Below are 25107 nucleotides of genomic sequence, written 5' to 3' on the forward strand. Positions count from 1 at the left end.
GATACTGTTCAGCTCGAGGGAGCAGCCAAGTCAGAAGGCATGCAATGAGAATACGTCTTCTTCTCGGCGTGGTCATTGCAACACAAGGCGCGACCAAAGATATGCAATATATTTCAGCGCGACAAAATTATTCAAATCTGGGTCCCAGGCGTTGGCTTCCGCCATTTATCTTAGCTACTGTAGCTTTATACGTCTATGCGCCAACCGCCTCGGGCTCCTTGTTCGCATCGTAGCCGCACGACTCCTTGAGGCTCTCGACGAGCTGGATGTACTGCTCCTTGGCCTGGTCGGGGGTGGTGCCCTCGTCAACGACCTGCTGCCACGCGTTCTTCTTGGCCTTGCCCTGGTATTTGTGAGTTCTCTTGTTCTATCTGTGGGGGGTCCTCGCGGGGGCGGGGGGAGGGAACGAGAGGTGACCGGGGCGGACGGACCTTGAGATCGAACATGCCGGGAGCGGGCGCCTTGGAGATGTCCTCGCCGTTGGCGACCTTGAAGAGAGCTGCAATAGTCATGTTAGTGACTGTCTGCCGTCCGCATCGCGCCCCTGTGTAAAGGGGCTGGTCATGCAAAGACTTGCCGTAGAGCTTGAGGAGGTCCTCGTTGCCAGGCTTGCTGGTCAACTTCTTGGAGTCGGCGACGGCGGTGTCAAAGGCAGACATTGTGAGTGAGTTGCTGGTGTGTTGTCGCGGGGAAAAGAATGGTGGTTTTTGTTTGTCGTCGTCGTTGTTGAGGATTTGTTGGGATGGTCGAGTGTGGAAAAGGAGGGGGAGGGGAATGTTAGCAGATGGCGCCAACGGGGCAAGGTGACGTCGGGGTCTGGATTACTGTGGAAGCTTGCGAGGGTGGGGCGGACGGGAGGCGGCGATCAACTTTCGGCCATCACAAGGTGGTTTATTAAAGGCTTCTTCGGGTAACTCGAGGTTGCACGTGTGAATACGTAGTACAAGTTAAGACCATTGGCAAACAGCAGATGGCCCCAGGAACGATCTACCAAAGCATGCTGGTCATGCTGCTGCCTTTGGCCAGCCTCAGGATACGCCACGCCCTTTAATAGTTCATGGCCGTTGCATTTCGCAAACGTTGACGATGTGCCTCGTCTTGCTTGGGCAGAGTTGCTACCTCGGCACAGCAAGGACGAACCATGAGGTGTGTAACTTGAGACTTCAGATGTCGCCCGAGCTGCTGGTGAGACGCATAGGGTGACACCAGGCGAGTGTGACCGAGAGTGGGCACCCTCTCACACAGGTGGTACGCGTATGCTTGACATTTGTGTTATTCAGACGCATTCCCACAATCCAACTTCAGTAGGAGATTGAGGCCTCATACCGTGTGCCAAACATGAACAATGATTTGCGCCAAGAGGCCACGTCCAACATTGTACCCAGAAGATCGCAATGGTTGCCATATTTGTACCACATGTGCCGCAATTAGGTGCGTTCACACACAGCACTAAACAATCTCGTCTTAGCCAGCCAGGGATAGCAAATTTCTCGCACAAACTCTGATGATCACAGGTTTGACAGCTAATTACTCGATGGCAAGTGCAGCAAATTATGTAGCCAAATGCGCTGATGAAGAGGTGCAGGGTAGGCAGTGTCTGTGCCTCAGAGCTGCGTCGAGGTTGACATGCATGATGCAGGCAGGCATGTAAGCCTACAGGGGTTAAGAATGTATTAAACGACTATCGATTCCAACGTGTGTAAGTTGACGGGACTTGTAAAGCCTTTGTAGAGAACATGAGCACAGTGCTGTCATGTTGGTGCCTTAGGCAATAGAGAATAGACTAACTGCCATCCGCTAATGTATTCCGCCCGTACTAGTCCCATCACTCCGCCCTTGCTTCTGGAGGTTGCTTCATCACTCACCGATTCACCACATACCTGAACTTGCCATTGTCGAATACAAACACCATCTTCAAAATGTCGAAAACCATAGTTGTGCTTGGCGGCAGCATGGCCGGCCTGAACATCGTCCACCGTCTTCTAAAGTATACTTTGCCCCATGAGCCTGATCTCAAAGTGATCCTCGTCTCCAAAGTAGGGAACCATGTGTTGCATCATAGACCTCGACACTGATCGATATCCAGAACAGCCACTTCTACTGGAACTGTGCCTCGCCAAGAGGTGTTCTCCCCGGACTCATTCCTGATGAGGAGTACATTCAGGCCATTGCCCCCGGTCTGGACAAGTACCCCCTCGAGAGCAATGAGTTCATCGTCGGCAGCGCCACGGGCGTCGACAAGACGTCCCGCCAGGTGACTGTCTCGACCGCGGATGGGACCCGTCAGCTCAAGTACGATTACCTCGTCATCGCCACTGGCGCACGCTGCACCGAGGACACGCTCCCGTGGAAGGCCAACAATACGTACGAGGAGCTCATTGAGAGCATTCACCGTACGCAGGAGAACATTAAACAGGCAAAGCACATTGTCGTCGCTGGCGCGGGCGCCACAGGCGTCGAACTTTGTGGCGAGCTGAAATTCGAGTACAAGGACAAACAGGTCCTGCTCCTCTGTGCTGATGAGAAATTGGTGGGCGGTGACTCGTGCCACGCATCCATCGAGAAGCAGCTCAAGTCTATGCACGTCGAGATTAAAAAGTCTGCTCGGGTGGAGGACACCAAGACGCTCGATAATGGCAAGACGGAGATCACATTGAGCAACGGCGAGAAGATCACGACAGACTACTACATGGCGACAATGGGCATGGTCCCCAACACAGAGTTCCTGCCCGCCGAGTGGTTGACTGACAGGAAGTACCTCAACGTGGACGAACATTTCCAGGTCGTGGGCGAGAAGGGGGTTTGGTCGCTGGGTGATGCAGTCTCCAGGCCAAGGGCGAGCTTCCCCGAGACAGAAGCCCAGGTGAGTCGACTCTTGTCTCGTGTATTTGGGCGCTATCGCAAGGGAAACTGACGTTCGGCAGGGTGGTGCCGTGCACAAGAACATTGAAGCAGTTCTCAAGGGCAAACACCAATCCCGCGTCAAGGGCCTACCGGCCGATATCTTCATCTGCTCCATGGGTCGCAGTCGTGGCGTAGGCCGCATAGGCTGGGTGCCGGCTCCCTCCATCGCCATCTGGGCCATGAAGGGCCGCACGCTCGGTCGCGAGAGGACACCCAAGTACGTCGATGGCAGTGCTTTCTAATAAGTCCACAGAAGGTTGGAGGAAAGTCACATAGAATATGTCCTTGAAGATTAATGCCCCGCTGTTCTGTATGCTCTCACCTCCCGGCCTTCTCGTTCTCAATCTCCTGCCGTAGCTGTTCCAGCACCTGGTTCCTGGACGCGAGATGTGACTCCAAGCCCTCTACTTGCTCGCGCACCGTCTGCAAGTCCTCGCCAATGCTCTTCAGGTTGCCGCCCGTGCTCTTGGATGAGCCCTCCTCCAACTCGCGGAGCTGCCGCCTCTTGTAGTCCAAGAGCTGGTCCAACTCCTTCTTGACGAGAGCCGGTTTCGAGTCCCGCTTCCCGCCCGATTTGCGCTCGGCAATCTCCTCGACTTTGCGAATCTTCTCCTCCAGATCTTGGAGCTGGCGCTTCAGGCGCACCTCTTCCCAGTCTTCTGTCTTCTCTGTTGAGAAATCCGTTCCCTGCGTCTTGAACCCGCTCCGTCCTAGTCTGGACAGATACTGCTCTCCGAACTTTGTCTTGCGCCCCGTGCTGGTCGAGTCGTCGGATTTCGTCGCCCATCGCGAGCTCTTCTGGTTGTCGACTTGGTAGTCAATCTGATTGCGCTCAAAGCTGGCTCGGAGAGACGCAGGCACTGTGCGCGGGATGCGGAACCCGTCGTGGCGATTGTTGAGTATGTGGAGGAAGGCAAGGGCCGCGTCCTTGCTGATGGTCGAGTGCGCAGACGGGTTGACCAGGTTCCACGCGGATCGGATATCTGTGTCGGGTACATCGAGCGATTCGTACAGGTCTTCCAAAGCGGCGACTACCACCGTTAGTGACTTTTCCAGCCACGCAGAGAGGCACACCCACATGAGATTTCGCCGCGCATGTCTCGGTTCTCCTGGTAGATGGACTCGTACTTGGCCTTGTCCGCAGGCTTCATATACCAATCGAACCCGTCCTTGAGACCTTGGTCATCTGAATCGTCCTCGACTTGCTCGAATTGTGGTTGTTTGCCGGTGAGCGCGTGCGACGCCTGCACGAGATGCGCTTTGGACTCTGGGACGAGCCAGTCGGGGATCGATGTCGGGACGTCCGAGTATTCCTGCATTCGTCAGCAACGGTATTCGGCAGGCTGTGTGCTCGGGACTGGCGTACGCCGTTGAGGATGTCAAAGATGATTCGCATAGCCACGCAGAACTCCTCGAAATCGAGATTGCCGTCATTGTCGACGTCTGCGAGGTCCCATACTCTTTCGAGCTGATCATCGCGCAGACTGCTGTTCTTGAGGACTGGGGCAGCTTGTTCGCCCGTCAGGTATTTCCCCCCGCCGGTCCGCGCAGAGAAGATGTTCCAGTATGTCTCTATCTCCTGGGGCTCAATCTTGGGTGCCATGATGCCAGTCTGATCTGCTGATGTCTCGCCGGGCGAAGGGGTAGATAGTTATGATCTGATCTTTTAAAAAGAGGCGCCAATGTCTGCAATGGTCAATTGTAGTTGGACAATGTCAAGCGCCTCGGTGATACTGGTAAATGAGCGACGGGGATGGGATGGCGTAGGTGACTGTCGTCAGTCGTGGATGGATTGGAGCTGCCGCCCAGGTGCCCAGCGCCAACGTGGCTGAGGCACGCTCGCCTTGGACGATATCTCGTGTATGTGCATATGGGAAGATGGGCTCAAGGCCCCAAGCACAACCACTCCACCACAAATTGCACGCCCTGACTTGAATACCTTATGCCAGATGGTCACGGGGCTACAAACCGGAATACACTGCGTTTCTCTATTCCCTATTGCACAATGGAACGAACAATGAGGACTGGTACAAGCGGAGGACTAGGTACCATCCCCACGATAGACCGGACCCTGGGTTCGCGGTACCGTCAAGTTGAACGAGTTGAGACGGGGCCCCACGTGACCGGGGTATGAACCGAAGAATCAAAAGCAAGATCCTGGACAGAGACATAGATGTTATCCTTTCGTCTTTTCTATCATTCATCCTGAGAATGCTTAAGAGATCAAGAACCAACCGAAGCAAGATATGGCGTGGATTCGGTGTATTGTTTTACCCCACAATAGACTAGCGGCGGAATCTGGAGGGGCGCCAAGCGATTGTCCATTTGTCCCTCCTTTTCGTCTCCTGGTGGAGGGGCAAATATTTAATCACTGTGGCACGGCTTTCCTCAACATCCCGATTGCAAGCTGGTTCTCTTTACTGATTTGATTTCGAAATTGCATTTGGCGACCGCGAAAATGTCTACCACCACGACAGGGACCACCACCGGCATCACGGCCGAGACGATGCTCCGGTTGTTCCCCGACATCGACACCAGCTCCGAGGCGCTCTCCGGTCACGATGAGGAGCAGATCCGCCTGATGGACGAGGTCTGCATCGTCACTGACGAGAACGATGCGCCTATCGGCAAGGCGAGCAAGAAGATCTGTATGTTGGCGGGCCGCACGAACCCCAGAGAACCTCGGTTTCTGACCATGACCCAGGCCACCTCATGTCCAACATTGACAAGGGCCTCCTTCACCGCGCCTTTTCCGTCTTCCTCTTCAACGACAAGAACGAGCTCCTCCTCCAGCAGCGCGCCTCCGAGAAGATCACCTTCCCCGACATGTGGACCAACACCTGCTGCTCGCACCCCCTCAGCGTCCCCAGCGAGACGGGCGCCAACCTCGAGGACGCCATCGAGGGCGCCAAGCGTGCCGCGCAACGGAAGCTCAACCACGAGCTGGGCATCAAGGCCGAGCAGGTCCCCGTCGACAAGTTCAAGTTCCTCACCAGGATCCACTACAAGGCGCCCAGCGACGGCAAGTGGGGAGAGCACGAGATCGACTACATCCTCTTCATCAAGGCCAATGTCGACCTGGCGCCCAGCCCGAACGAGGTGCAGGCCACACAATACGTCTCCCCCGAGGTTCTGAGGAAGCAGTTTGAGGACCCCTCGCTCAAGTTTACGCCGTGGTTCAAGTTGATCTGCAACTCGATGCTGTTTGAGTGGTGGGAGCATCTTGATGAGGGGCTTGAGAAGTACATGGGCGAGAAGGAAATCCGCCGCATGTTGTAAGGTACCTCTGGGACATATAGAGGTGTCCGCGCCTACCCAGACTAGTATATAGTTTTTGTTGATAGCTCGTCGCCTGGTGGGCAATGATGCCTTTGGGACATGGGCACGCGCCGAGGAACATCAAGCTCTGACAGCTGCGCTGGTGCTCCTCAATACATGATACCCTAACATTCTGCGGCCAGTGGCTGCACGTCCTTGTTCACGGATGTCGGTCTCTCGGCGTAAAACAGGCTATGGAAAGTGAGTCGGAAGCTCACGAGATGTATCTCGTTCATGAGTCAAGTGCCCCTTTCCAAGGTGATCACCCCCGCAAACGTCCGTTATCCTGTGTGGGAACACGCGGGGAATCGACGAAATGCCGCTATTCTGCCACCACCACTTGTTGATTACGCACTACACACAGCCCAGTGCATACATCACGATGCTAATAATCATGCATGCGAATCCTCCTGTTCGCATGCGTTTAGCGGAATTCTGTCCCATGAGATGGCATGCAGCTGTGTGCCCCACCCGCTCAGGCAGCAATGTACGTGGTACATTGTCTCTAACAGCTGAGCAGGATCAAGAATGCGATACGCTTGTCGCATTGCTTGCAAATGGCTTTGGACATTATCATGTACAGTCGATTCTCGACAAAGACTCTCTACAGCATTGAGCCAAGTGCGTCGTCGTCATACGTGTAGCCTACAGCCATGTCCTGGCTTCCCTCGCGTCTGCCCTTCTTCAAGGGCCCAGCGCGATCACAGGTCCCGATTGTGCCAACCGACGAGATCGTCCCAGTGCATCTATTCGATAGCACCACGGCACTTCAGTCCTGCATTCTGGTGTGGTTGTTTCGCTTCAACGAGCGATTGGACCCTGACAAACTTCACGACTCCCTCTCACGCGTCTTCCAGAGGGAAGGATGGCGCAAGCTAGGGGGCAGATATAGGCGTCGAGTATGTTGCTGGCCTTTAACGTATCATCCATTGACGACACTAACATGGTTTCACACAGAGCAATGACGGGAAGCTGGAGATTCACATCCCCAAACCATTCACAGCCCAGAGACCACCGGTCCACTTCACCCGAGAGACGTTCAACACACGCATCGATGAGCACCCTTTGGCGTCCAAGCTTCCCCAGGCCACTGGAAAGGTCGCCACATTCCAGGGCCCACGGGCCTTCAACGCGCTTGCCATGGGACCCGGGTCACCAGCTACGTATGATGATCTGATCTACGACGACAAGCCCCAGTTCTCGCTTCATGTCACCAACTTCACGGACGGCACCCTCGTTGGCCTCAGCCACTCCCACATGACCGCCGACTTGCTGGGCCTCACAGCTGTCATCGAGGCATGGTGCCAGGAGCTGGCGGGCGAGTCTGACAAGATCAAGCCCTTTGGAGGCGTGGAAGAGGACGGCATGAAAGGTCTGTACGACCCCCCGACGCAAGAGAAGCATGTCCTAGCCGGAAAGGAACTCCAAGGGCTGGGGCTCGGGTACTGGGGGCTGCGCGCGGTCTGGCAAGCAAAGAGTTCACGCCTGACTTCACGCACGCTGTGCATACCCAACACGACGATGGAGAAGCTGGCCACGCAGGCCAAGAGCCAGATGACGAGGCAGTCGTCAGACACCCTCCCACCGGACGGACGAGACGCACACTTCATCTCGGACGGGGACGTGCTGGCCGCGTTAATGTGTCGTCTCAACGCCCAGAGCCAGTCGACGATGAGCAGGAACATTGTGACCATGATGGCGCTCGATCCACGCACGCGCGCCCCCTCGGCGTTCCGCGCCGACGTCGCGTACGCGGGCAACTCGCCGACGGCCGTCTTCTTTGAGTGCTCTGCGCAGGACGCCGTCGACATGTCCCTCGGGGACCTCGCCCTCCGCGCCCGCCAGGCGATTGCGGCACAGGCGACAGAGGAGCAGATGAAGGCCTACGCCGCCCTGTCCGCGGAGTCGGTGCGGGCGCGCAACATGAATGTCATGTTTGGAGATAGGAACATGGCCTTTCAGCTCATGTCCAACTGGCTCAAGGCGAGTCTCTTTGAGAAGATTGACTTTAGTCCGGCAATAGTCGAGGAGGCATCGTCGGCGGGAGCCAAGAACCAACACAAACGGGGGCATCCGGTGTATTATCACTCTGCAGACCCGGGCGACGTCGAGGGTCCGTATATTATGCATCTGGTGGTGGTCATGGGGGCGGATCACGATGGGAACATTTGGATGTCGTGCGTTTTGCCAGAGAATACGTGGTCGAGCTTGGTGGAATTTCTGGACTCACTCTGATGTCTAAACAAGGATCATGTCCTCTGTTCTCTTCTCGGTCTATCTTGCTATCCTGTTATAGGACCGAAGCCTCCGTCCAGCAGCCGTGTCTGAGCTATTTGACTTGGATTCTCGACAACGTCCTTGGTGCTGATGTCGTAGCCACAAGAACGGTACATTTCAGACAACAGTAGAGCCGTGACTATGTCCGCTCCGCAGTCCCACATTGTCTGTGACTGCGCGTCCTCTTGCTCTGTCTGCCCTCCTGGCGAAAGACCCAACTCTTTCCAAGCTTCGGCCACGACCTTGTGCGTCTGAGGTGAAGCAGCTTCTTCCAGACGCGTTCCGTTCGTTGCAGCCGCTGTAGATGGCACGTCGACAGAAGGGTAGGAAGTACCACCCAAGGCCTCGCTAAAGTGCCCAACACTTTGTTCCAGAGAGAACGGCAAGAGACGCAAGATCTGTTCCAGTCGCGTGCTAATCCACTGGATCCTCTCGTCCGAGAATGTGTCAGGTGAGTAGAGCAACGTGACGACAAGCTCATCGCCATGAGGTATCGCCACGACATGAAGATCCGTCGCATCGCCCAGCTGTCCTTTCACGGTAAGCTTGCAATCCACACCGCACATGTTGTGCGTCTGGTCAATCACCACAGAGTGGTGATTCTGATACACGACCGCTGTGCTGAAGCGAGTCCACGATGGCCAGGGGCTGCATTCCTGGATGATGGACCGGGTCCCGATGTGATGATGCGGCAGGCTGGCGAGATGCTGCTCGTGAATCGCAGCGACGAGTGAGGCGAGTGTCGTGCTCTTGTCGATTCGGGTCCTAACAGGCACCTGGTTCACGCAAGGACCACGAACCTCTTCTACACCCGCGAGTGGCAGGTAACGGTTGGCGCTGACCTCGCCAAAGACGACGTCGTCTGTGTCGAGAGCCTGGGAAAGGAGTAATGTCCAGGCTGCTTTCAGGACGCTGGAGGGTGTCACCCGAGGGATCGCCTTCAAGCCGTCAAGTGACATGCGGACTTCCTTCTGTTGGTCGAGAAGCTGTTGGTTGCGTGTCGCGCCCTTGGGAACGGGCACCAGTGCGGACATGAATGCTTCGCGCAGCGCCGACTTCCAGAAAGCGTGTGACTGCGTTTGTTCGAGGGCTTGCACATGTGTCACCCAGCGGTGGAAATCTAAACCACTTTTGGAGGTAGATTCGGTCGCGATGTATCCTCGCTGCAGGTCACTCATAATGAGTCCCATGGACACCGCGTCGTACAGAGCATGGTGAATCTCCAGACGCAGCGCCTCGCATCCCCCCTGAGTCGAGGCTGTGATGTGGAAACGCGCCAGAGGAGCGCCTTGGCGAAAGGATAGCTGTTTTCTGTCTGTGTGCTCATTTTCTGCCTCCGCAGTGACGACTGCCACCATGTCCGCCTGCCAGCTGTTTCTATTGTAGACGATCTGGTAGAGCTGCCGACCAACTCGAGCAAAGACGGTCCGCAGTATCGCATGCTGCTCTATCACTTGCACGCAAGCGCGCCGGAGCTTCTCTGCGTCAAGGCTCGTTTCAAACTTCAACACAAAGTCGACGTAATACCCGCGTCCTTCCAACTCACCGACCGCGAGCATTGTGGCCTGTCCGTCCGTGGCTGGAACAATCGCCTCAATGTTGTTGGGCTTGAAGTCCATCTTGATGTCCAAGTCGTCACGGTCAAGAATATCAACATTGGAGGACACTTCACCTCCATTTTCATTTATAGAATGGGCCGGATCTTCTTGTGAGGTTCTCGCATTCTCAGCAATGAGATGGAGCGGTAGATTCCGCAACAATGACACCGTCGTCACCTCGAGACCCCCTTTCCGACATTGACTGGCAGCATGCATCGCCAAAACCGAGTCTCCGCCCAAAGTGACGAAGCAGGACTCGCGGCCAATGTGTTCCCCTGGTATGTTCAGCACAGACGACCACACGGATTGGATCAACTGCTCATCGGGCGTATCTGGAAGCGACGTCGCAGTTTCGCTACTCGCCAGGGCACTCGCGGACGCTTTCACGGCCGCACCGAGATCCTTCCTGTCCTTGACCCATTGCTTGACGCGAGCGCGGTCGAGCTTCGTTGACGGGGTCTGGGGCATTCTCTCGACGAATAAGTACGCTGTTGGTATCATGTAGGAAGGTAGACGACTCTGGGCGTGATCACGGATGGCCCGGAGGTGGCCAGCCACGGTTTGTGCGTGTTTTTCCGAAAGCTCTCCTAATATGCTCTCCCGGGGGAGGGCAGGATCCATGAGCGCAATGATGGACAATAGATGGGTGCGACCGTCAATAATCTTTGTGGTGGCGAGCACATTCCTCACCGCAGCACAGCTGCCAAGTGCGCTCTCGACTTCTCCCAGATCCAGACGCTGACCGCGAATCTTGACCTGGTCGTCTTGTCTGCCAACGAAGCAGATGCTGCCGTCTGGGTTGTAGCGAGCCATGTCCCCTGTTCTGTACAGACGGCGGTCTCTAGAGTTGTCGTCTAGCGATGGAAGCCAAGCGGGCCGTTCGATGAAGGCGGCTTTTGTCTTCACTTCGTCCTTGAGGTAGCCTTGTGCCACACCAGGTCCGTCAATCAGGATCTCGCCAACAGCACCGATCGGCACGAGTTGCTTGGGGTCCTTTGGGTTAGTGAGCCAAATGGCACAGTTTGCTGGCCGGCCAATGGTCTCTGGATAAGGGGCATCTGGCCTGAGCCCTGCTACTGCGCTGACGATGGACGTCTCGCAGGGGCCCCAGCCGTTGAACAGATCCAGACGTTTCCCCCACGTCGTGGATGCATCAGAGGCCACGGGTTCACCGGCTGATATCAGCGTCTTGAGGCCGGGTACCTCGTCCGGCGTGAGTGTGCGGATGACGGTCGGTGTGAGCCATGCACAGTCTATCCTGCTCGACGTGATGCAGTGCGCCAGCCTGGAGCGCCGGTCTTCTTCAGAGGGTATGCAGAGAGTACCTCCTGATAGCAGCGCACCAAAGGTCTCTCCCAGATGGATGTCCCAGACGTATGAGCCGAACTGAAGCATACGCCCGCCAGCCTGCCAACCGAACCGTTGGATCAGGTTACTGACAGAAGATCTGAGGTTGCGGTGGGACAGCATGACGCCCTTGGGCACACCGGTGCTGCCGCTTGTAAGAATGACGAACGCAAGGGATTCTGCAGACCTAAGTGCAGCCTCGCCATCATCCCTAGGGCCGCTGGACAGTGTCGAGACAGACGATGCGTCCACCTCCATCACGTCCACACCAAGATCGGCGCAATTCTCGGCCTCAGGGCCAGACAATAGAAGAAGCTTGATCGAAGCCCGCGCGATGATGTCCTTCCTGCGGGCTGCGGGATCGGAGGTTGAAAGGGGCACGCAGGCACCCCCAGCCTTCAGGATGGCAAGCATGGCGGCGACAGCCCAGATGGACTTTTCAAAGCAGAACCCAACAAGACACCCAGAGACTTTTCTTCTCTGCAATTCGTGGGATAGGGTGTCAGACATGTCGTCCAGCTCCCTGAACGTGGCACGTCCATCCCAGGCATCCACCGCTGTTAAAGTTGGTGTTTTCTTGGCCTGGGAGCGGAAGAGATCGTGGAGACAAAAGTCCACATCTGTCCAAGGGGTACTGTTCCAACTTTTGATCTCCTCAAAGTCAGATGCGCTAAGGTGCGGGATGTGTTCCAGCTTTGTCTCATGGCTGGCCTGTGTTAGCGCCTTCAGGTAGTGCTCGAATTGCGACAGTATCCTCGCCAGCTGCTGCTGAGGGATGACAGTGGGATCCGCCACCGAGTGGACATGTACAGCTCCGCCTTCGCCTAGGTCGCAATTCAAGGTGAGAGCAAAGGCGCCCGTTGGCTCCTCCATATCCCGGTATGTCACCAAGGGCTCTGCGCTGCCGTCACCGTCGGAAGCGTCGTGCCAGCGAGGACGTACGTTGAGCAATGTTTGGAATCCTGCGGCTGCACTAGCGGCATCGCTGGTCGTCTTGATCTTGGCCACACCATATTGGAGGGATGGACTGTTCTGCAACTGCCGGCGCGCTGCAGCCCTGGTCTTCAGCATGCTCCCCACCGTCATGCCGCGACTGAGGCTGATCTGCAAGGGCACAATGGCAATGGTAGGGCCCAGGGTCGTGGCGGCAGCAGGACACGCAGCAGCTTGGCGACCTGAGAGAACGAGCCCGAAAGCTACATTTTCACTGCTCGTGTAGACGGCAGCTGTCATGGCCCAGGCAGTCTCGAGAAACGACGGAACATGCGCTGCGGACACTTTGGTATCATTCAGAGCAACCTCGCGAGTCATCTTGAGAGTCCCCAGTGGCATGTGTCCGCGGTCAACGGGTGGGAAGACAGTAGGGGCGCCCTGGAATTGGGATTTCCAGAATTCCTTTGCCACTGTGTCGTCGATGTGCAAGCAGTGATCTACAAACTCGTTGAAGTCTGCACGCTGCACAGGCTGATGGCCATGGTAGACGTCGAATGTGTCGAGGAATAAAGGGGTTAGGGAGGCGTGGTCCATGATGGCATGATGCATCGTCAGGACAAGATGGGATCCGACAATGGCAGATCGAAAAAGGGGCATGGCCAGGCCCAGTGGCTGTGATTTATTCTTCTCCAGATACCGCGCTAGATCTGTATCATTCTCGTTTGCCTCCTTGAAGCGTGACGTGTCGTGTTTCTGGTTCGTGACAACTTGGAGCAGTCCTGATGGGCCATCGACGAGCCTCGTGCGTAGTATGGGGTTCAGCGAGACAACCTGCTCCAAAGCCTCGCAGAACCGGTCCTCATTGACTGACGAGGAGAGGCTGAGAATGAACTGGAAGACACTGGCGCCAGGATGAATCGTGGACTCGGCCATGGTCGCTACTTGGAGCGGCGTACAATCGTAGACATGGTCAATGTCGTCGGGCGATACATGGCATGCCGCAGCCACAGCAGCCAGTGTCGCTTGATCGATATCCTTTGGCGACATTTTGGCGTTGATTCTCATCAATCCAACTTGGACCATACGACTCGAGTTGCCAGCTTTCTATCGCCTGTGCACTGTCTGTCTCTCCCAGGCAACCGAACCCAAGGGTTGCCATTGCTGTGTGCTGGGCGTAGGGTGACTAGACCCGCAACCCCCTCGGACGCGACTGGAGAAGAGAAGACGGGACTGTGTGATGGACAAGATGTACCTGGAACTTGCTTCATCGTGCGCATGTCAGACCACGAAATCAGGCAGCAGTATTCCTGCGTGCGCCCGGCGCTGGTGGTCTGTCGCGCTGTGCTGATGCCGTGCTGGTTGCGGATCATCACATGCGGGAGGTCAGCGAAAACGGCGTATCTGCATTCTGCACTCACGCGGCACATCCACCAGACCGAGCGGATCCTCCATTGATCGGAGTGGCCAGCGCGCGCGACGCGCCAATGAAGACGACATGTCCCGCGAAGCTATCGACGATAGATGACGATGACGGGAAACGCGAGGGGAAACTAGCAGGAGAGTTCCCCATCAAAGGATGCGTCTGCGCCGCACACGGCCGCGGATCCTCCCATCCATCCATCCCCACACGCACCATCCATCGCGGGGATATCATGTCCGTCTGTCTGCTTGTAGGTACCCCGCCAGCCGACTGCCGTGGCCGGTATCTGCGTGTATGTTGGCAGCGGGGGCTGGATGTGGGTAGCAAGGTCCATGTTGACGATGCCGGAAGCGGGAAGGGGTCGGGCATATCCACCGATGATTCGCAAAGACACGGTGACGGAGCTTGAATTGACCGCCGTAGCTTGATGAGTCGGCCGCCTGGTGCAAGTAGGACTCAAGAGCAAATGTCTGAGCGGTGGAGAATGTTCTTTGTGGAGGGAGTCGGGGCTAGAGGAGGGAAGCCATACCTGTGCTTACTTGACGACATGAAGTCAGCCTGTCTCGGATACGAAGCATCACGTCAAGTGTCATCTCAGGTAGTGAGAATAGAGACACCTCGATGACACCCTACCTGCAGTCGTCTATATGTATGTATGTACTGTACACTAGCACGGCCGGGAACAGTCAGAAGCAGCGCAGGTAGCAAACGTACATGTAGCATGCCACCATCTGTCCCAGACGAGCACCAAGTCGCTCATCCTCCTGGCTATTAATTCCTCTCCACATCTAGGCAACAGCAGGAACCCCTAGTGCCTCATGGACTACGTACATCATCCTCGACTCCATGTAAGACCGTAGGGCACACATCACATCATCACAACTTAAATACTTACCTACATACACACGCTCCTCAGCAACTCCTAGCCTCCCTCTCTCCCAAGGTCCTCCTCATGCCTCCACAATGAGCATGGACACACCACATCCCTCCCCCATCGCCGTCGTAGGCCTCTCCTACCGCGCTCCAGGCGTTGGACGCAAAGGTCTCTGGGACTATCTGGCCGAGGCAAAGTCCGCCTGGTCCACGGTGCCGCCCAGCCGCTTCGACTACGATGCCTACCATCACCCAGACAAGGACAAGGCCGGCTGCATCGCCGCGGCCGGCGGCCACTTTCTGCCCGAGGACGAGGACATTTACAGCTTCGACGCACCCTTCTTCAACCTCCGACCCGAGGAGGCTCGTGCCGTGGACCCGCATCATCGTATGCTCCTAGAATGCGCCCTCGAGGCCGCCGAGAGCGCGGGCGTCACCCTGCCACACCTCGCCGGCTCCAACAGCGGTGTCTTCTCGGCCATTGGCTCCCCCGAGCATGGCCACATGCTGGGAGAGGACATGCCGGCCTCGTCCACGTGGACGTGCGCCGGTGGCGCGCCGTGCATGTTTGCGAACCGCCTGTCGTACTTTTTCGACTTGCACGGGCCGAGTATCGCCCTCGATGCGGCGTGCGCGAGTAGCACGTATGCCGTGCACATGGCCTGCCAGAGCCTACGCGCGGGCGAGTGTGACAGTGCGTTTGCGAGCGGTGCTGCGCTCCTCATGGGGCCGGGACAATGGAGCTTCCTAGACACAATGGGGTACAGTCCCACGCCTCCTTGTATCGATGTCGAGTGACTGACGGATCTTCTTTCCTGTGTAGCGCGTTATCACCAGAAGGACGGTCCTTTTCGTATGATGTCAAGGGGTCAGGCTTTGGTCGGGGCGAAGGCGGCGCGTGTCTGCTGCTGAAACGCCTCGACGACGCAGTCCAAGCTGGTGATCCCATCCACGCCATTATCCGCAACTCAGCCTGCAACCACGGCGGTCGATCGGATGGTATTACAATGCCTAGGCAGTCTGCGCAGGAACAGCTTCTCTGGCGGGTCCATCGAGAAGTTGGCCTGAGCCCAGACGAGACGCCCGTCGTCGAGGTGCGTATTACTCGTGGACCGAAGAGTGCCATTGCTGATACGTGTCATAGGGACATGGAACAGGGACTAGAGTTGGGTATGGCTGCTCGTGGCACGGCCCCAAGTGTAAGACACGGTGAACTGACAGATATAGTGACCCTATCGAAGCTGGATCTTTCGTCAACGTGCTCGCGACTCGCAGGGGGCCTGACAACCCGCTCTACATTGGGTCGTTGAAGTCAAACTTTGGGTAAGTCTGGCAACCTTGGAACCAATATCAGGTCACTAACACGCTTAGGCATCTCGAGGGTGCGAGTGGTATCCTCGGTATGATCAAGGCCATCATGATGTTACAAAACGGTCATGTCTTGCCAAACGCCGGTTTCGAGCGGTTCAACGAGAGCATCAAAGGCAGCGAGCGACTTCGAGTGGCTCCTACAAAGCTCCCATGGCCAGCTAATGAGCCGCGACGAGTCTGCGTCACCAATTTCGGTATGAGAGCCCTCGCCACAATGTCACTATTCGGGACTGACCCCAACAACCAGGTTTCGGTGGTAGTAACTCGGCCATCATCATGGATGAAGGGACATCCTCCACTCCAAAGCTAACCAACGGCGCCGCGACACAGAACGGGGTACATCATGACCTCAAGAACCGGGTATTCGTATTCTCTGCCAAGTCAGAAAGCAGTCTCAGCGCCTACCTTTTGTCATTCAAAGAGTACCTAGAGGGCACAGTGTCAACAGAGCAGCGATGGCTGGATGATCTCGCTTTCACCCTCGGAGAGCATCGAAAGCACCACCCTTACCGTGCGGCCGTGACAGCGGCATCGTTGGATGACTTGAAGACACAGGTATTTGCGGCGAGACCGAGGAAGAGCAGAGAGAGGACAGTATGCTTTGTCTTTACAGGACAAGGTGCCCAGTAAGTGAACATTCGCCTCCATGTCGTATGGCCCCTGCTGATTCGGACTCTCCACGCAGACACGCGCAGATGGCGATGGCCCTGCGCGCATACCATGTCTTTTCTGCGGCCCTGGATGAGGCGGAGGCGATTTTGTCCAAACTGGGTGCTACGTGGTCCCTCAAAGGTACGTTCGTCCTCGACAAGACACTGCTGAGCAAATCAGTAACACGATGAACAGAAGAGCTCGCCCGCCCAACAGACGAGTCACACATCAACGAGGCGGAAATCAGTCAGCCCGCGTGCACCGCCGTCCAGCTTGCCCTCGTGGCTCTGCTCAGATCCTGGGGCGTTGAACCAACGGCGGTCACGGGCCATTCCAGCGGCGAGATAGGTGCTGCGTTCGCCGCGTCCCTGGTCTCTTTCGAGTCCGCCATCGCCATGGCCTATTTCCGCGGGCGTGCCACCGTCCAGCTCGTCCAGGACGAGAATCTAAAGGGTGCCATGCTGGCTCTCGGCGTCGGATCGGAGGTGGCCAATGGACTCTTGGAGTCTCTCGACCAGGAGAAGGATGGGTACGCCACGATCGCTGCCATCAACAGCCCCTCGAGCGTGACGGTGTCGGGCCACGAGACAGCTGTTGACAAGATCCACGAACTCGCCAAGGGGCAGGGCCTGTTTGCCCGGAAGCTCAAGGTGGATGTAGCCTACCACTCGCGGCACATGGAGCGCATGGCCGACTCGTACCGCGCAGCCATTGAGCCGTACTGTACTGGTGCTCCGTCTGTCGAGCCGTCTGACAACGTCAAGAGGCCGAGGTTCGTCTCGTCCAGCTCACCGGGCCACAACAAGGGTGGTGATTTCGTGCCCACGGCACTGGATGCATCGTATTGGGTCAACAATCTTGTGCAGCCTGTTCGTTTCGCTGAGGCCGTGGAGAAGACGCTGGACGTGGAAAGCAGTGTCGCCACCCACCTCAAGCCTTCCCATGTCGTTGTCGAGATTGGCCCACACTCTGCGCTCAAGGGCCCAGTCCAGCAGATTGTGGACCGTTTGCGAGAACAGCAAAAGGACCAGAAGCAACAGAAGCAAGTGAGCTATCTTTCCTCCCTTGAGCGAGGCACGGACGCCCACGAAGCCATCCTCAACCTCGCCAAGGGCCTCTTCACCCTGGGCGTACCCGTGTCTTTGGGTGCAGCCAACCAGACAAACAGCGAGGATACGCGTGCACAGATCATCTCCGACCTACCGCCGTATGCCTGGGATCGTTCAGTCCAGTACATGCTCAGGTCACGCATCACCCAGGCCAAGCTGCACCCCGGCCAGCCGTACCACCCCCTGCTCGGGTGGAAGAGCCCCTATGACGAGGGCAACGAGACTTCCTTTCGCCAGGTGTTCACGCTGGACGAGATGCCATGGATCAGAGAGCACGCCGTCGGCGGCCAGGTCATCTTCCCCATGACGGGCTACCTCGCGCTCGGCATGGAGGCGCTCAGGAGAGTCCACGTCGCTTCCGCGTCGCCATCGAACAAGGGCATTGGAAGTCTCGTCGTGTCCGAGTTCCACGCCAAACGTAGTCTCGAGATGGAAGAGGACGAGCGGGTCGACTTGACCACCAAGGTCCGCCCTGCCTCGTCTGGAACTGAGGTCTTCTCCTCCACGTCGTGGGTCTTTGAGGTCTGGAGCTGGTCGCAAGAGTACGGGTGGACGTCTCATGCTCACGGACAGCTCGAGATTGAAGCGACAGAGCCCAGTGCGTACACGCAAACGCTCCAGGCGTCGCTCCCCCTGACCGACACGCGCCAGCTGCAGGAGCGTGATCCCGAGGCAGAGTACCACAAGGACCACACCGAAGGCACCACATATGGCCCTGCCTTTAAACGCATGAGGCGGTTCTGGGAAGGCCCCGGGTACACCGTCATGGAAACAGAGTTGCGAGAGCTGGACGCAATAGCATCCCGTTCGCCGTTTGGATCGCCCGTCTGCGTCGACACACCGACCCTCGACAGTTTCCTGCAGGGACTCGGGCCGCTGTTGGAGGCCTATGGGGAGAAGCCCGCCATGATGCCCAACTATGTCAGTCGCCTGCGTATCGCCAACAACATCCCTGCCAACCCAGGGCTGCGCCTGACAGTCGTGACTCGCCTGCTTGACTACGACCTCAAGGCAGGCCTCATGCGCATCAGCGTGGCCGCCTTTCAAAAGGGCGACAATGACGACAGCGCCAGTATGACCCCGGTCGTCGAGTTTGAGTCAGTCTCGCTGCGCGTCATCGCATCTGGTACCTCTGGGAGCACCAACGCCGGCTCGACCTCATCAATGTCCAAGAACATTCCAGCAAGCTACTGCTGGGATCTGATACCGAGTCTGCGCAACCTCTCCGACAATAACAAGCTGCGTGAGTTTCTGCAGGTTGGTCCGACGCCGGACGCGGAGCGTGAACGCGTGCATGTGCTCAACCAGGCGGCCATCCATTTCATGCAGCAGGCCCTGGAGGCGACGAGAAACGAAGAGCTCGACTTGCCGCCCCATCTCGCTCGATTCCGCACATGGGCTGTAGCCAGCGTAGAGAGGGCAAAGGACACCAGCCTGCTAGAAGGCGTAGACACCGCATCGCTCGTCAAAACAGTCGCCAACTCTGGAGGCCAGGGCGAGATGGTGTGCGCCGTGGGCGAGCAACTCCCCCAGATCCTGAGAGGCGAGGTGCAAGCGCTCGAGATTATGCTCAAGGACAATCGTCTGTCGCGCTACTACGACGCCGACCTCACCAATGTGCGCCTCAGCCACGTCCTCGCCACGTGGGTGCGTCACCAGTGCGATGTCAAGTCGAGCCTTCGCGTGCTCGAGATTGGCGCGGGCACGGGGAGCGCCACAGTGCCTGTCTTTGAGGCGATATCGCGTGGTCAGGAGAGGCTGCCCGACGACTTCCACTACACATACACCGACATCTCGTCTGGCTTCTTTGAGCCGGCCCGTGCTAAGCTCGCCAAGTGGGCGCCCTACATCACGTACCAGAAGCTGGATGTTAGTCGCGACCCGGCACAGCAGGGCTTCACACTCCAGGACTATGACCTCGTCATTGCCTCGAATGTTCTGCACGCCACTGCCGACATGGCTGCCACTGTGGACCATGTGCGTGCCCTGCTGAAACCCAATGGCCAGCTCGTCGTGCTCGAGGCAGGCCTCCATGCACCTCTCGTCCTTCCTTTTGCCCTCCTCCCAGGCTGGTGGCTGGCAGAAGACGAGTACCGCAAACATGAAGAGGGACCACTGCTGTCGGCGGACGCATGGGGCAGATTGTTTGCTGATCGAGGCTTCTCTGGAGTTGACGGCGTGATCGAGGGATACCCTGGTGATCCAAACAACATCCTGAGCATCATGACCACGACGAGGGTGGGCCTACCGGAGGCCATCGACAGCGCAGCACCCATCACAGTCTGCGGACCCATGGTGGACGATGACGAGGTCGAGTTTGCGCAGGTCGTGGCAGACCTCCTGGCCGAGAAGCTAGGCTGCCAGACGGAAGTCAAGCCCTTTGCTGAGGTGGAGCCCGACGACGACCCCTTTTGCGTGTTCATCGACTCCTCGTCGGGCAGTATTTGGAACGACGTGTCAGACGCCACGTTTGACAAGGTACGCGACGTATTCCTCCGCGTGCGCGGCATGCTCTGGGTGATCCCCGAGAACCATGGCCCCGATGCCGACACGGTCAAGGGCATTCTGCGCACGGTGCGCCTCGAGCTTGGTTCGAGGAATTTACTCCTCCTCGAGGATCTGCCCTGCACGCAAGAGGGGGCGCCCGCCATCGCTCAGTTGTCCGAGAGACTTCGTGACGGCGAGCATGAGAGCGCCGTCGACTTTGACTTTACATGGCGCGATGGTACCCTGTGGCTACCGCGGTACCGCGCCCTGCCTGAGGCCAAGGAGGTTTTCGCGGCAGAGGCAGGCATCGAGACACGCAAGGAGCAAGCTCTGGGGCAGTTTGGCGACGACGTGGCGCTCGAGATGACGGTGGATGCCGCTGGAAGTCCCGACTCCATCTACTTCCAGCGTAGCGACGCGCTGCAGCAGCCCCTGGCGGACGATGCCATCCTCGTCAAGGTAGAGGCGTCTGGTGTCAACTTCCGAGATCTCCTTCTGGTGTTGGGCAGCATTCCCTGGACACGGCCAGGTTTCGAAGGTGCAGGTGTCGTACTCCGTACCGGTTCCGCGGTCAAGGACTTGCAGCCTGGCGACAAGGTCTTCTATGGCGCGCTCCACGGCGGCAGCTTCGCCACTCACTTGCAGATGCCCTCGTGGCACGCGACCAAGCTTCCCGAGGACAGATTCACCGTGGCCCAGTCGGCCAGTATTTCCGTGGCTTACTCGACGGCCGTCATGTCCATCATCCGCATCGGACGTCTTCAGCCCGGAGAAACGGTCCTGATCCACGCGGCCTCAGGGGCTGTCGGACAGGCGTGCATCGTGCTCGCGAAGCACATTGGCGCAGATATCTACGTGACGGTTGGAACGCCCGCCAAGCGCTGGATACTTCATAAAGAGTTTGACATTCCCGAGGATCACATCTTTTCGAGCCGTAACAACACGTTCCGCGATGGCATCATGGCCATGACCCAGGGCAAGGGCATCGACGTCGTCATCAACTCGCTCAGCGGTGCCCTGCTACAGGCCACATGGGCCATCGTGGCCGACTTTGGCCGCTTTGTCGAGATTGGCAAGCGAGACGCCCTGCAGAACAGCCACCTGCCTATGCGTCCGTTCGATCGCAACGTGACCTTTACAGGCGTAGATCTGCGCACCATGTTCCTCACGCGCCCGCACGAGCATCGTCGCTGCCTTGCTGACATCAACGACCTTGTGGCGCGCGGCGTGGTCCAGCCCATCCGCCCGGTCAAGGAGATGCCCGTGTCACAGCTGGGTGCGGCCCTGCGAAGGCTTCAGTCAGGCCAGAACCTTGGCAAGATTGTCATCACCATGGACACGGAGGCGCGTGTCGTGGCGCAAGCGGCGCCTCCGCGTACCTTGCAGACTGCGACAGGGCAGCAGCTCTTGCGTCCGGACAAGACGTACGTGATCACCGGAGGAACAGGCGGCATCGGTCTCGCCCTTGGACCCTGGATGGTCGAGCATGGGGCCAAGAATGTTGTTCTCCTGGGTCGCAGTGGCGCCTCACGCCAGCCTGTGCAGGAGGTGCTCGCCCGGTACCAAGACACTGATGTCTCGATGCGTGCCATTGCCTGTGATGTGGGCAATCGAGACGACGTTGCGAGCGTTGTCGACGCTATCAAGGATCTTCCTCCCGTCGGTGGCGTGATACACGGCGCCTTGTTCCTCAAGGACAAGTTGCTGAGCAACACGTCTCATCAAGACTGGCTCAACATTGTGCTCCCTCGCATCCGCGGTGCGTGGAATCTGCACGAGCTCTTACCTGATGGTCTTGACTTTTTCGTCGTCCTCTCGTCCTTCATCTCCGGCAGCGGAAACATGGGGCAGTCGGTGTACTCGGGCACGGCGTCCTTTTACGATGCATTCGCCGAGTATCGCAGTGCGATGGGGCAGCCAACCGTCTCCGTGGAGTTGCCAGTCGTCCTCGACGTCGGCTACGTGGCCGACCGTGATCTGGAGGGCAAGCTCACCAACGCCCTCGGCGCGGTGCTTTCCCTCGACCACCTGCAGACTGTCATCAAGGGCACCATTGTCGGCGCCTCGTCAGGTCTGCACCGCGACAGCAAGGCCATCTCCTTCAGCTACGCGCGCGGCGACGACAGCAGCATCCTGCCGTGGCAGTGCTTCCACCCCAGGGCACTCGTAGACTACATCCGATCCGAGTCGCGCGCCAACGGCGGCACCGTCAATGGGGACGGCGACGGCAGCAAGGCCAAGACCAAGTCAAAGGGCCTCGAGCTCGCGAGCGAGAGCGATCCGCTGGCTGCGTTGCTGGCTACGCTCATGGACAGGGTGTCGGCCATCACCATGATTGAGAGGGACGAGATGGACGCGGACGCGCCACTGTCCAACTACAGTCTCGACTCGCTCGTGTCCGTCGAGCTGCGGAACTGGATCAAGAGAGCGACAAATGTTGACCTCTCTCTGCCCAAGATTGTCAATGCGGCCAACCTACGGTCGCTCGCGACGCTGATCCTCTCCCAGCGGGAAGCTGGTATGAAGAAGCCGCAGCAGCAGCAGAAGAAGGAGTGATAGAACACTACTAATAGATGGAAACACAATAGAGATATTTCGTAGCAGTATTTGTCCAGTCGTGCTCTTGTTCTAAGCATCTTCCACTGCAGGCCATCCTGGCGTACCGTGCGATGCAAGCTCCTCGTTTGTCCAGCGCCAGAGCTCATCTGTCAGAGCCTGGTCCTGGAAGAACTTCTTGTCTTCCGTCAGCACACCCACAGGTTCGTAGTAGGCACCATTCTTGGCGTCCTTGGTGAACGCCACCCAAAGGCCATTCTCTGCCCCCTTATCCACACTGACGCCCGTCCACCACAAGAACGGTGTGCCGACAAACAACATGAACCACTTGTTGATGCCCGTCGCTTTCTTGAACAAATCCGTCTTGACCTGGCCCGGGTTGAAGGAGACGGACTGGATGGAGGGGTAGAGCTGGGCGAGCTTCCGGGCGAATAGGATGGCAGCGAGCTTAGTGTGCGCGTAGCGCTGGTAGGGCGACGCGAGGGGGTCAGCGTTACCCTTCATCTCGTTGAGCGCGAGGCCAGTCGGTGGGGGGTCCATGTGCGCGGCCATGGACGAGGTGACGGCGATGCGGACGTCGTGGCCCTGCTGCTTGGTGGCAAGGAGGCGCGGCATGAGGAGCTGCGTGAGGAGCGCGTGACCCATGTGGTTGATGCCGAATTGGCTCTCGTAGCCGTCCTGCGTCAGCGCAGGGGCGGTGGTGGAGATGCCCGCATTGAGGAAGAGGAGGTCAAGGCGCTGCTCCTGTTGGAGGAAGGCGGCGGCGCACTCGCGGACGCTGGCGAATGAGGAGAGGTCCAGGGGGAGGATCTTGATGTTGACGTCTGGCGAGGTCTGCTTGATGGATGAGATGAGTGTTTCTGCGCTGGGGATGGAGACGGGTCGCGCGCAAAGGTAGATGGTGGATGGGTTGTGAGGGGCGATGGCCTTGATGGTGGCTGCGCCCAAGCCTGTGTTGCCTATTACATGGATGCGAAGGTTAGTTGTATGATTCGCGAAGTGTAAGATACTACTTGAGGGGAGGTTTACCTCCGGTGACGAGTATCACCTTGCCAGGAAGGTTTGGAATATCCGTGAGAGCATTGAACGACATGGTTGAACTGGGGCTGATGAATGAAGGGAATGGAACAAGACGTGGGGAATCCGGGGTACCGTCTAGCTCTTATGTTGGGTCAACGGCCCCAGCGATGATGATGTGCATTGCATAGCGCATATCTGCAGTCGGAGCATCCTTCATGATCATGAGTTGGACCAGGCAACAGCGTTTCATGTACGCCAGGCGGTTGGCGGCGATGTTGCTTGTTTGTATGCCGGGTAGGCATATCGGCTATAACGCTGCCTGGCTAGTTGCATCGCTCTCCCAGGGAGGATATGCAGTACAGATGCATAACGATGTATCGAAACTTCATTTCCACATCGTCTTCTAGCGCCCAATCAATGGCAGCCTCCGTGGCAACTATCGAATACTCAACACATCCGCCCCTTTCTTGGCTGCTTTCTTGGCTGGCGCCCATTTCTTATCATGGCGGGACCCGGTCTTTTCTTTTCCCTAGGACTGGGGAAAATAACTTGACGGAGAATTTCTGTCTCACCTCTCAATTGTCTCGTCGTCACGCGCCCTATCTGTGTAGCTTCTAGAAGCCGCTGCGTCAAGACACCATGGACAGACTCCAGAGACTGTTGACATGGAAGAGGGGCGGCTACGAGCAACTGGGCCATCCAGGCCCAAACGCTCCCAACCCCATGGCCCTATTCGCGAAGAGATCGTCGAGGGTGCTCATTTCCGTCATTTTCGCGACGATCATTGCCTTGGTGCTCTTTTCGTGGTCTTCGGTACGCGTATCCGATGTCTAACTCACCGCGGAGTGGATCGGGATTCAAGTTGCTGACATTGACTAGGGAGGCTATCCGTACGGCGAAACTGTCGTGACGGACAGTGGCATCGTTCTCCCGGATGCGCCAGTGGAGCAACCAGCGCCTGGGTCGAAGTCGACGGGCGAGCCGACTCATGACACCGAGGCTGCTGTGCCCGTAGCTCCTCCACCTGCCGAGGAGCATAACGATGGGCCAGAGCCGCCGGTGGTGGCTGACGAAGCACAACCAGACGAACCTGGACCAGAGGCGCAGCCTGAGGAGCCTCACCCCGAAGAGCCCCAGCCTGAAGAACCTCACCCCGAAGAGCCTCACCCCGAAGAGCCTCACCCCGAAGAGCCTCACCCCGAAGAGCCTCACCCCGAAGAGCCTCACCCCGAAGAGCCTCACC

The 25107-nt window shown here is 57.6% G+C and overlaps 9 protein-coding genes across 9 annotated transcripts in view; 5 read left to right on the plus strand and 4 right to left on the minus strand.

Moving 5' to 3' along the window:
• Window positions 1–193: 193 nt before the first annotated feature.
• Window positions 194–659, minus strand: F5Z01DRAFT_669823 (putative acyl-CoA-binding protein like protein; the record flags this gene model as incomplete). The annotated part of the gene is made up of 2 exons (XM_046264477.1): window positions 194–343; window positions 432–659. The coding sequence occupies 2 exons, from the start codon at window positions 657–659 to the stop codon at window positions 194–196; spliced, it is 378 nt and encodes a 125-aa protein (XP_046123016.1).
• A 1070-nt stretch (window positions 660–1729) lies between these two features.
• F5Z01DRAFT_24850 (uncharacterized protein) lies at window positions 1730–3184 on the plus strand. The gene is made up of 3 exons (XM_046258472.1): window positions 1730–2036; window positions 2087–2863; window positions 2925–3184. Exons 1-3 carry the CDS (start codon window positions 1920–1922, stop codon window positions 3144–3146), a joined length of 1116 nt encoding a protein of 371 aa, XP_046123017.1. The 5' UTR covers window positions 1730–1919; the 3' UTR covers window positions 3147–3184.
• On the minus strand, window positions 3069–4699 carry F5Z01DRAFT_24760 (actin cytoskeleton-regulatory complex protein END3-domain-containing protein). Its single transcript, XM_046258466.1, has 3 exons — window positions 4271–4699; window positions 3983–4217; window positions 3069–3935 (listed from the first exon to the last, which is right to left on the minus strand). The coding sequence occupies exons 1-3, from the start codon at window positions 4505–4507 to the stop codon at window positions 3223–3225; spliced, it is 1185 nt and encodes a 394-aa protein (XP_046123018.1). The 5' UTR covers window positions 4508–4699; the 3' UTR covers window positions 3069–3222.
• Window positions 4700–5155: 456 nt separating this feature from the next.
• Window positions 5156–6501, plus strand: F5Z01DRAFT_24854 (NUDIX hydrolase domain-like protein). Its single transcript, XM_046258473.1, has 2 exons — window positions 5156–5552; window positions 5609–6501. The coding sequence occupies exons 1-2, from the start codon at window positions 5363–5365 to the stop codon at window positions 6181–6183; spliced, it is 765 nt and encodes a 254-aa protein (XP_046123019.1). The 5' UTR covers window positions 5156–5362; the 3' UTR covers window positions 6184–6501.
• F5Z01DRAFT_24855 (uncharacterized protein) lies at window positions 6502–8481 on the plus strand. The gene is made up of 2 exons (XM_046258474.1): window positions 6502–7121; window positions 7180–8481. Exons 1-2 carry the CDS (start codon window positions 6876–6878, stop codon window positions 8455–8457), a joined length of 1524 nt encoding a protein of 507 aa, XP_046123020.1. The 5' UTR covers window positions 6502–6875; the 3' UTR covers window positions 8458–8481.
• On the minus strand, window positions 8482–13605 carry F5Z01DRAFT_24856 (putative aminoadipate-semialdehyde dehydrogenase). Its single transcript, XM_046258475.1, has one exon. It carries the CDS (start codon window positions 13458–13460, stop codon window positions 8505–8507), a length of 4956 nt encoding a protein of 1651 aa, XP_046123021.1. The 5' UTR covers window positions 13461–13605; the 3' UTR covers window positions 8482–8504.
• Window positions 13606–14718: 1113 nt separating this feature from the next.
• Window positions 14719–22874, plus strand: F5Z01DRAFT_732765 (putative polyketide synthase). The gene is made up of 8 exons (XM_046266727.1): window positions 14719–15431; window positions 15494–15764; window positions 15815–15840; window positions 15898–15993; window positions 16042–16235; window positions 16289–16667; window positions 16727–16833; window positions 16888–22874. The coding sequence occupies exons 1-8, from the start codon at window positions 14761–14763 to the stop codon at window positions 22842–22844; spliced, it is 7701 nt and encodes a 2566-aa protein (XP_046123022.1). The 5' UTR covers window positions 14719–14760; the 3' UTR covers window positions 22845–22874.
• F5Z01DRAFT_700255 (uncharacterized protein) lies at window positions 22861–24097 on the minus strand. Its single transcript, XM_046266396.1, has 2 exons — window positions 23874–24097; window positions 22861–23803 (listed from the first exon to the last, which is right to left on the minus strand). Exons 1-2 carry the CDS (start codon window positions 23935–23937, stop codon window positions 22917–22919), a joined length of 951 nt encoding a protein of 316 aa, XP_046123023.1. The 5' UTR covers window positions 23938–24097; the 3' UTR covers window positions 22861–22916.
• Window positions 24098–25010: 913 nt separating this feature from the next.
• F5Z01DRAFT_642313 (uncharacterized protein) overlaps window positions 25011–25107 on the plus strand; it is a 1953-nt gene continuing 1856 nt past the window's right edge. Inside the window, exon 1 of the mRNA XM_046262627.1 lies at window positions 25011–25086. The gene's annotated coding sequence lies outside the window, so the exon portion shown is untranslated. The remainder of the gene's footprint in view (window positions 25087–25107) is intronic.

Source organism: Emericellopsis atlantica, assembly GCF_019669845.1.
Source record: "Emericellopsis atlantica unplaced genomic scaffold F5Z01scaffold_1, whole genome shotgun sequence".
Lineage (NCBI taxonomy): Eukaryota > Fungi > Ascomycota > Sordariomycetes > Hypocreales > Bionectriaceae > Emericellopsis > Emericellopsis atlantica.

Bases quoted from the DNA above. Each gene is read 5' to 3' on its own strand.
- F5Z01DRAFT_24850 (XM_046258472.1), top strand. From the start codon at position 1,920: ATGTCGAAAACCATAGTTGTGCTTGGCGGCAGCATGGCCGGCCTGAAC. The intron at 2,037-2,086 runs GTAGGGAACCAT...ATCGATATCCAG, and splicing joins AAGTGATCCTCGTCTCCAAA to AACAGCCACTTCTACTGGAA. The intron at 2,864-2,924 runs GTGAGTCGACTC...GACGTTCGGCAG, and splicing joins TCCCCGAGACAGAAGCCCAG to GGTGGTGCCGTGCACAAGAA.
- F5Z01DRAFT_24760 (XM_046258466.1), bottom strand. From the start codon at position 4,507: ATGGCACCCAAGATTGAGCCCCAGGAGATAGAGACATACTGGAACATC. The intron at 4,218-4,270 runs GTACGCCAGTCC...TGACGAATGCAG, and splicing joins TCTTTGACATCCTCAACGGC to GAATACTCGGACGTCCCGAC. The intron at 3,936-3,982 runs GTGGGTGTGCCT...TAACGGTGGTAG, and splicing joins CATGCGCGGCGAAATCTCAT to TCGCCGCTTTGGAAGACCTG.
- F5Z01DRAFT_24854 (XM_046258473.1), top strand. From the start codon at position 5,363: ATGTCTACCACCACGACAGGGACCACCACCGGCATCACGGCCGAGACG. The intron at 5,553-5,608 runs GTATGTTGGCGG...ACCATGACCCAG, and splicing joins CAAGGCGAGCAAGAAGATCT to GCCACCTCATGTCCAACATT.
- F5Z01DRAFT_24855 (XM_046258474.1), top strand. From the start codon at position 6,876: ATGTCCTGGCTTCCCTCGCGTCTGCCCTTCTTCAAGGGCCCAGCGCGA. The intron at 7,122-7,179 runs GTATGTTGCTGG...GGTTTCACACAG, and splicing joins GGGGCAGATATAGGCGTCGA to AGCAATGACGGGAAGCTGGA.
- F5Z01DRAFT_24856 (XM_046258475.1), bottom strand. From the start codon at position 13,460: ATGGTCCAAGTTGGATTGATGAGAATCAACGCCAAAATGTCGCCAAAG.
- F5Z01DRAFT_732765 (XM_046266727.1), top strand. From the start codon at position 14,761: ATGAGCATGGACACACCACATCCCTCCCCCATCGCCGTCGTAGGCCTC. The intron at 16,668-16,726 runs GTAAGTGAACAT...CTCTCCACGCAG, and splicing joins TTTACAGGACAAGGTGCCCA to ACACGCGCAGATGGCGATGG. The intron at 16,834-16,887 runs GTACGTTCGTCC...CACGATGAACAG, and splicing joins TGCTACGTGGTCCCTCAAAG to AAGAGCTCGCCCGCCCAACA.
- F5Z01DRAFT_700255 (XM_046266396.1), bottom strand. From the start codon at position 23,937: ATGTCGTTCAATGCTCTCACGGATATTCCAAACCTTCCTGGCAAGGTG. The intron at 23,804-23,873 runs GTAAACCTCCCC...TCCATGTAATAG, and splicing joins GGTGATACTCGTCACCGGAG to GCAACACAGGCTTGGGCGCA.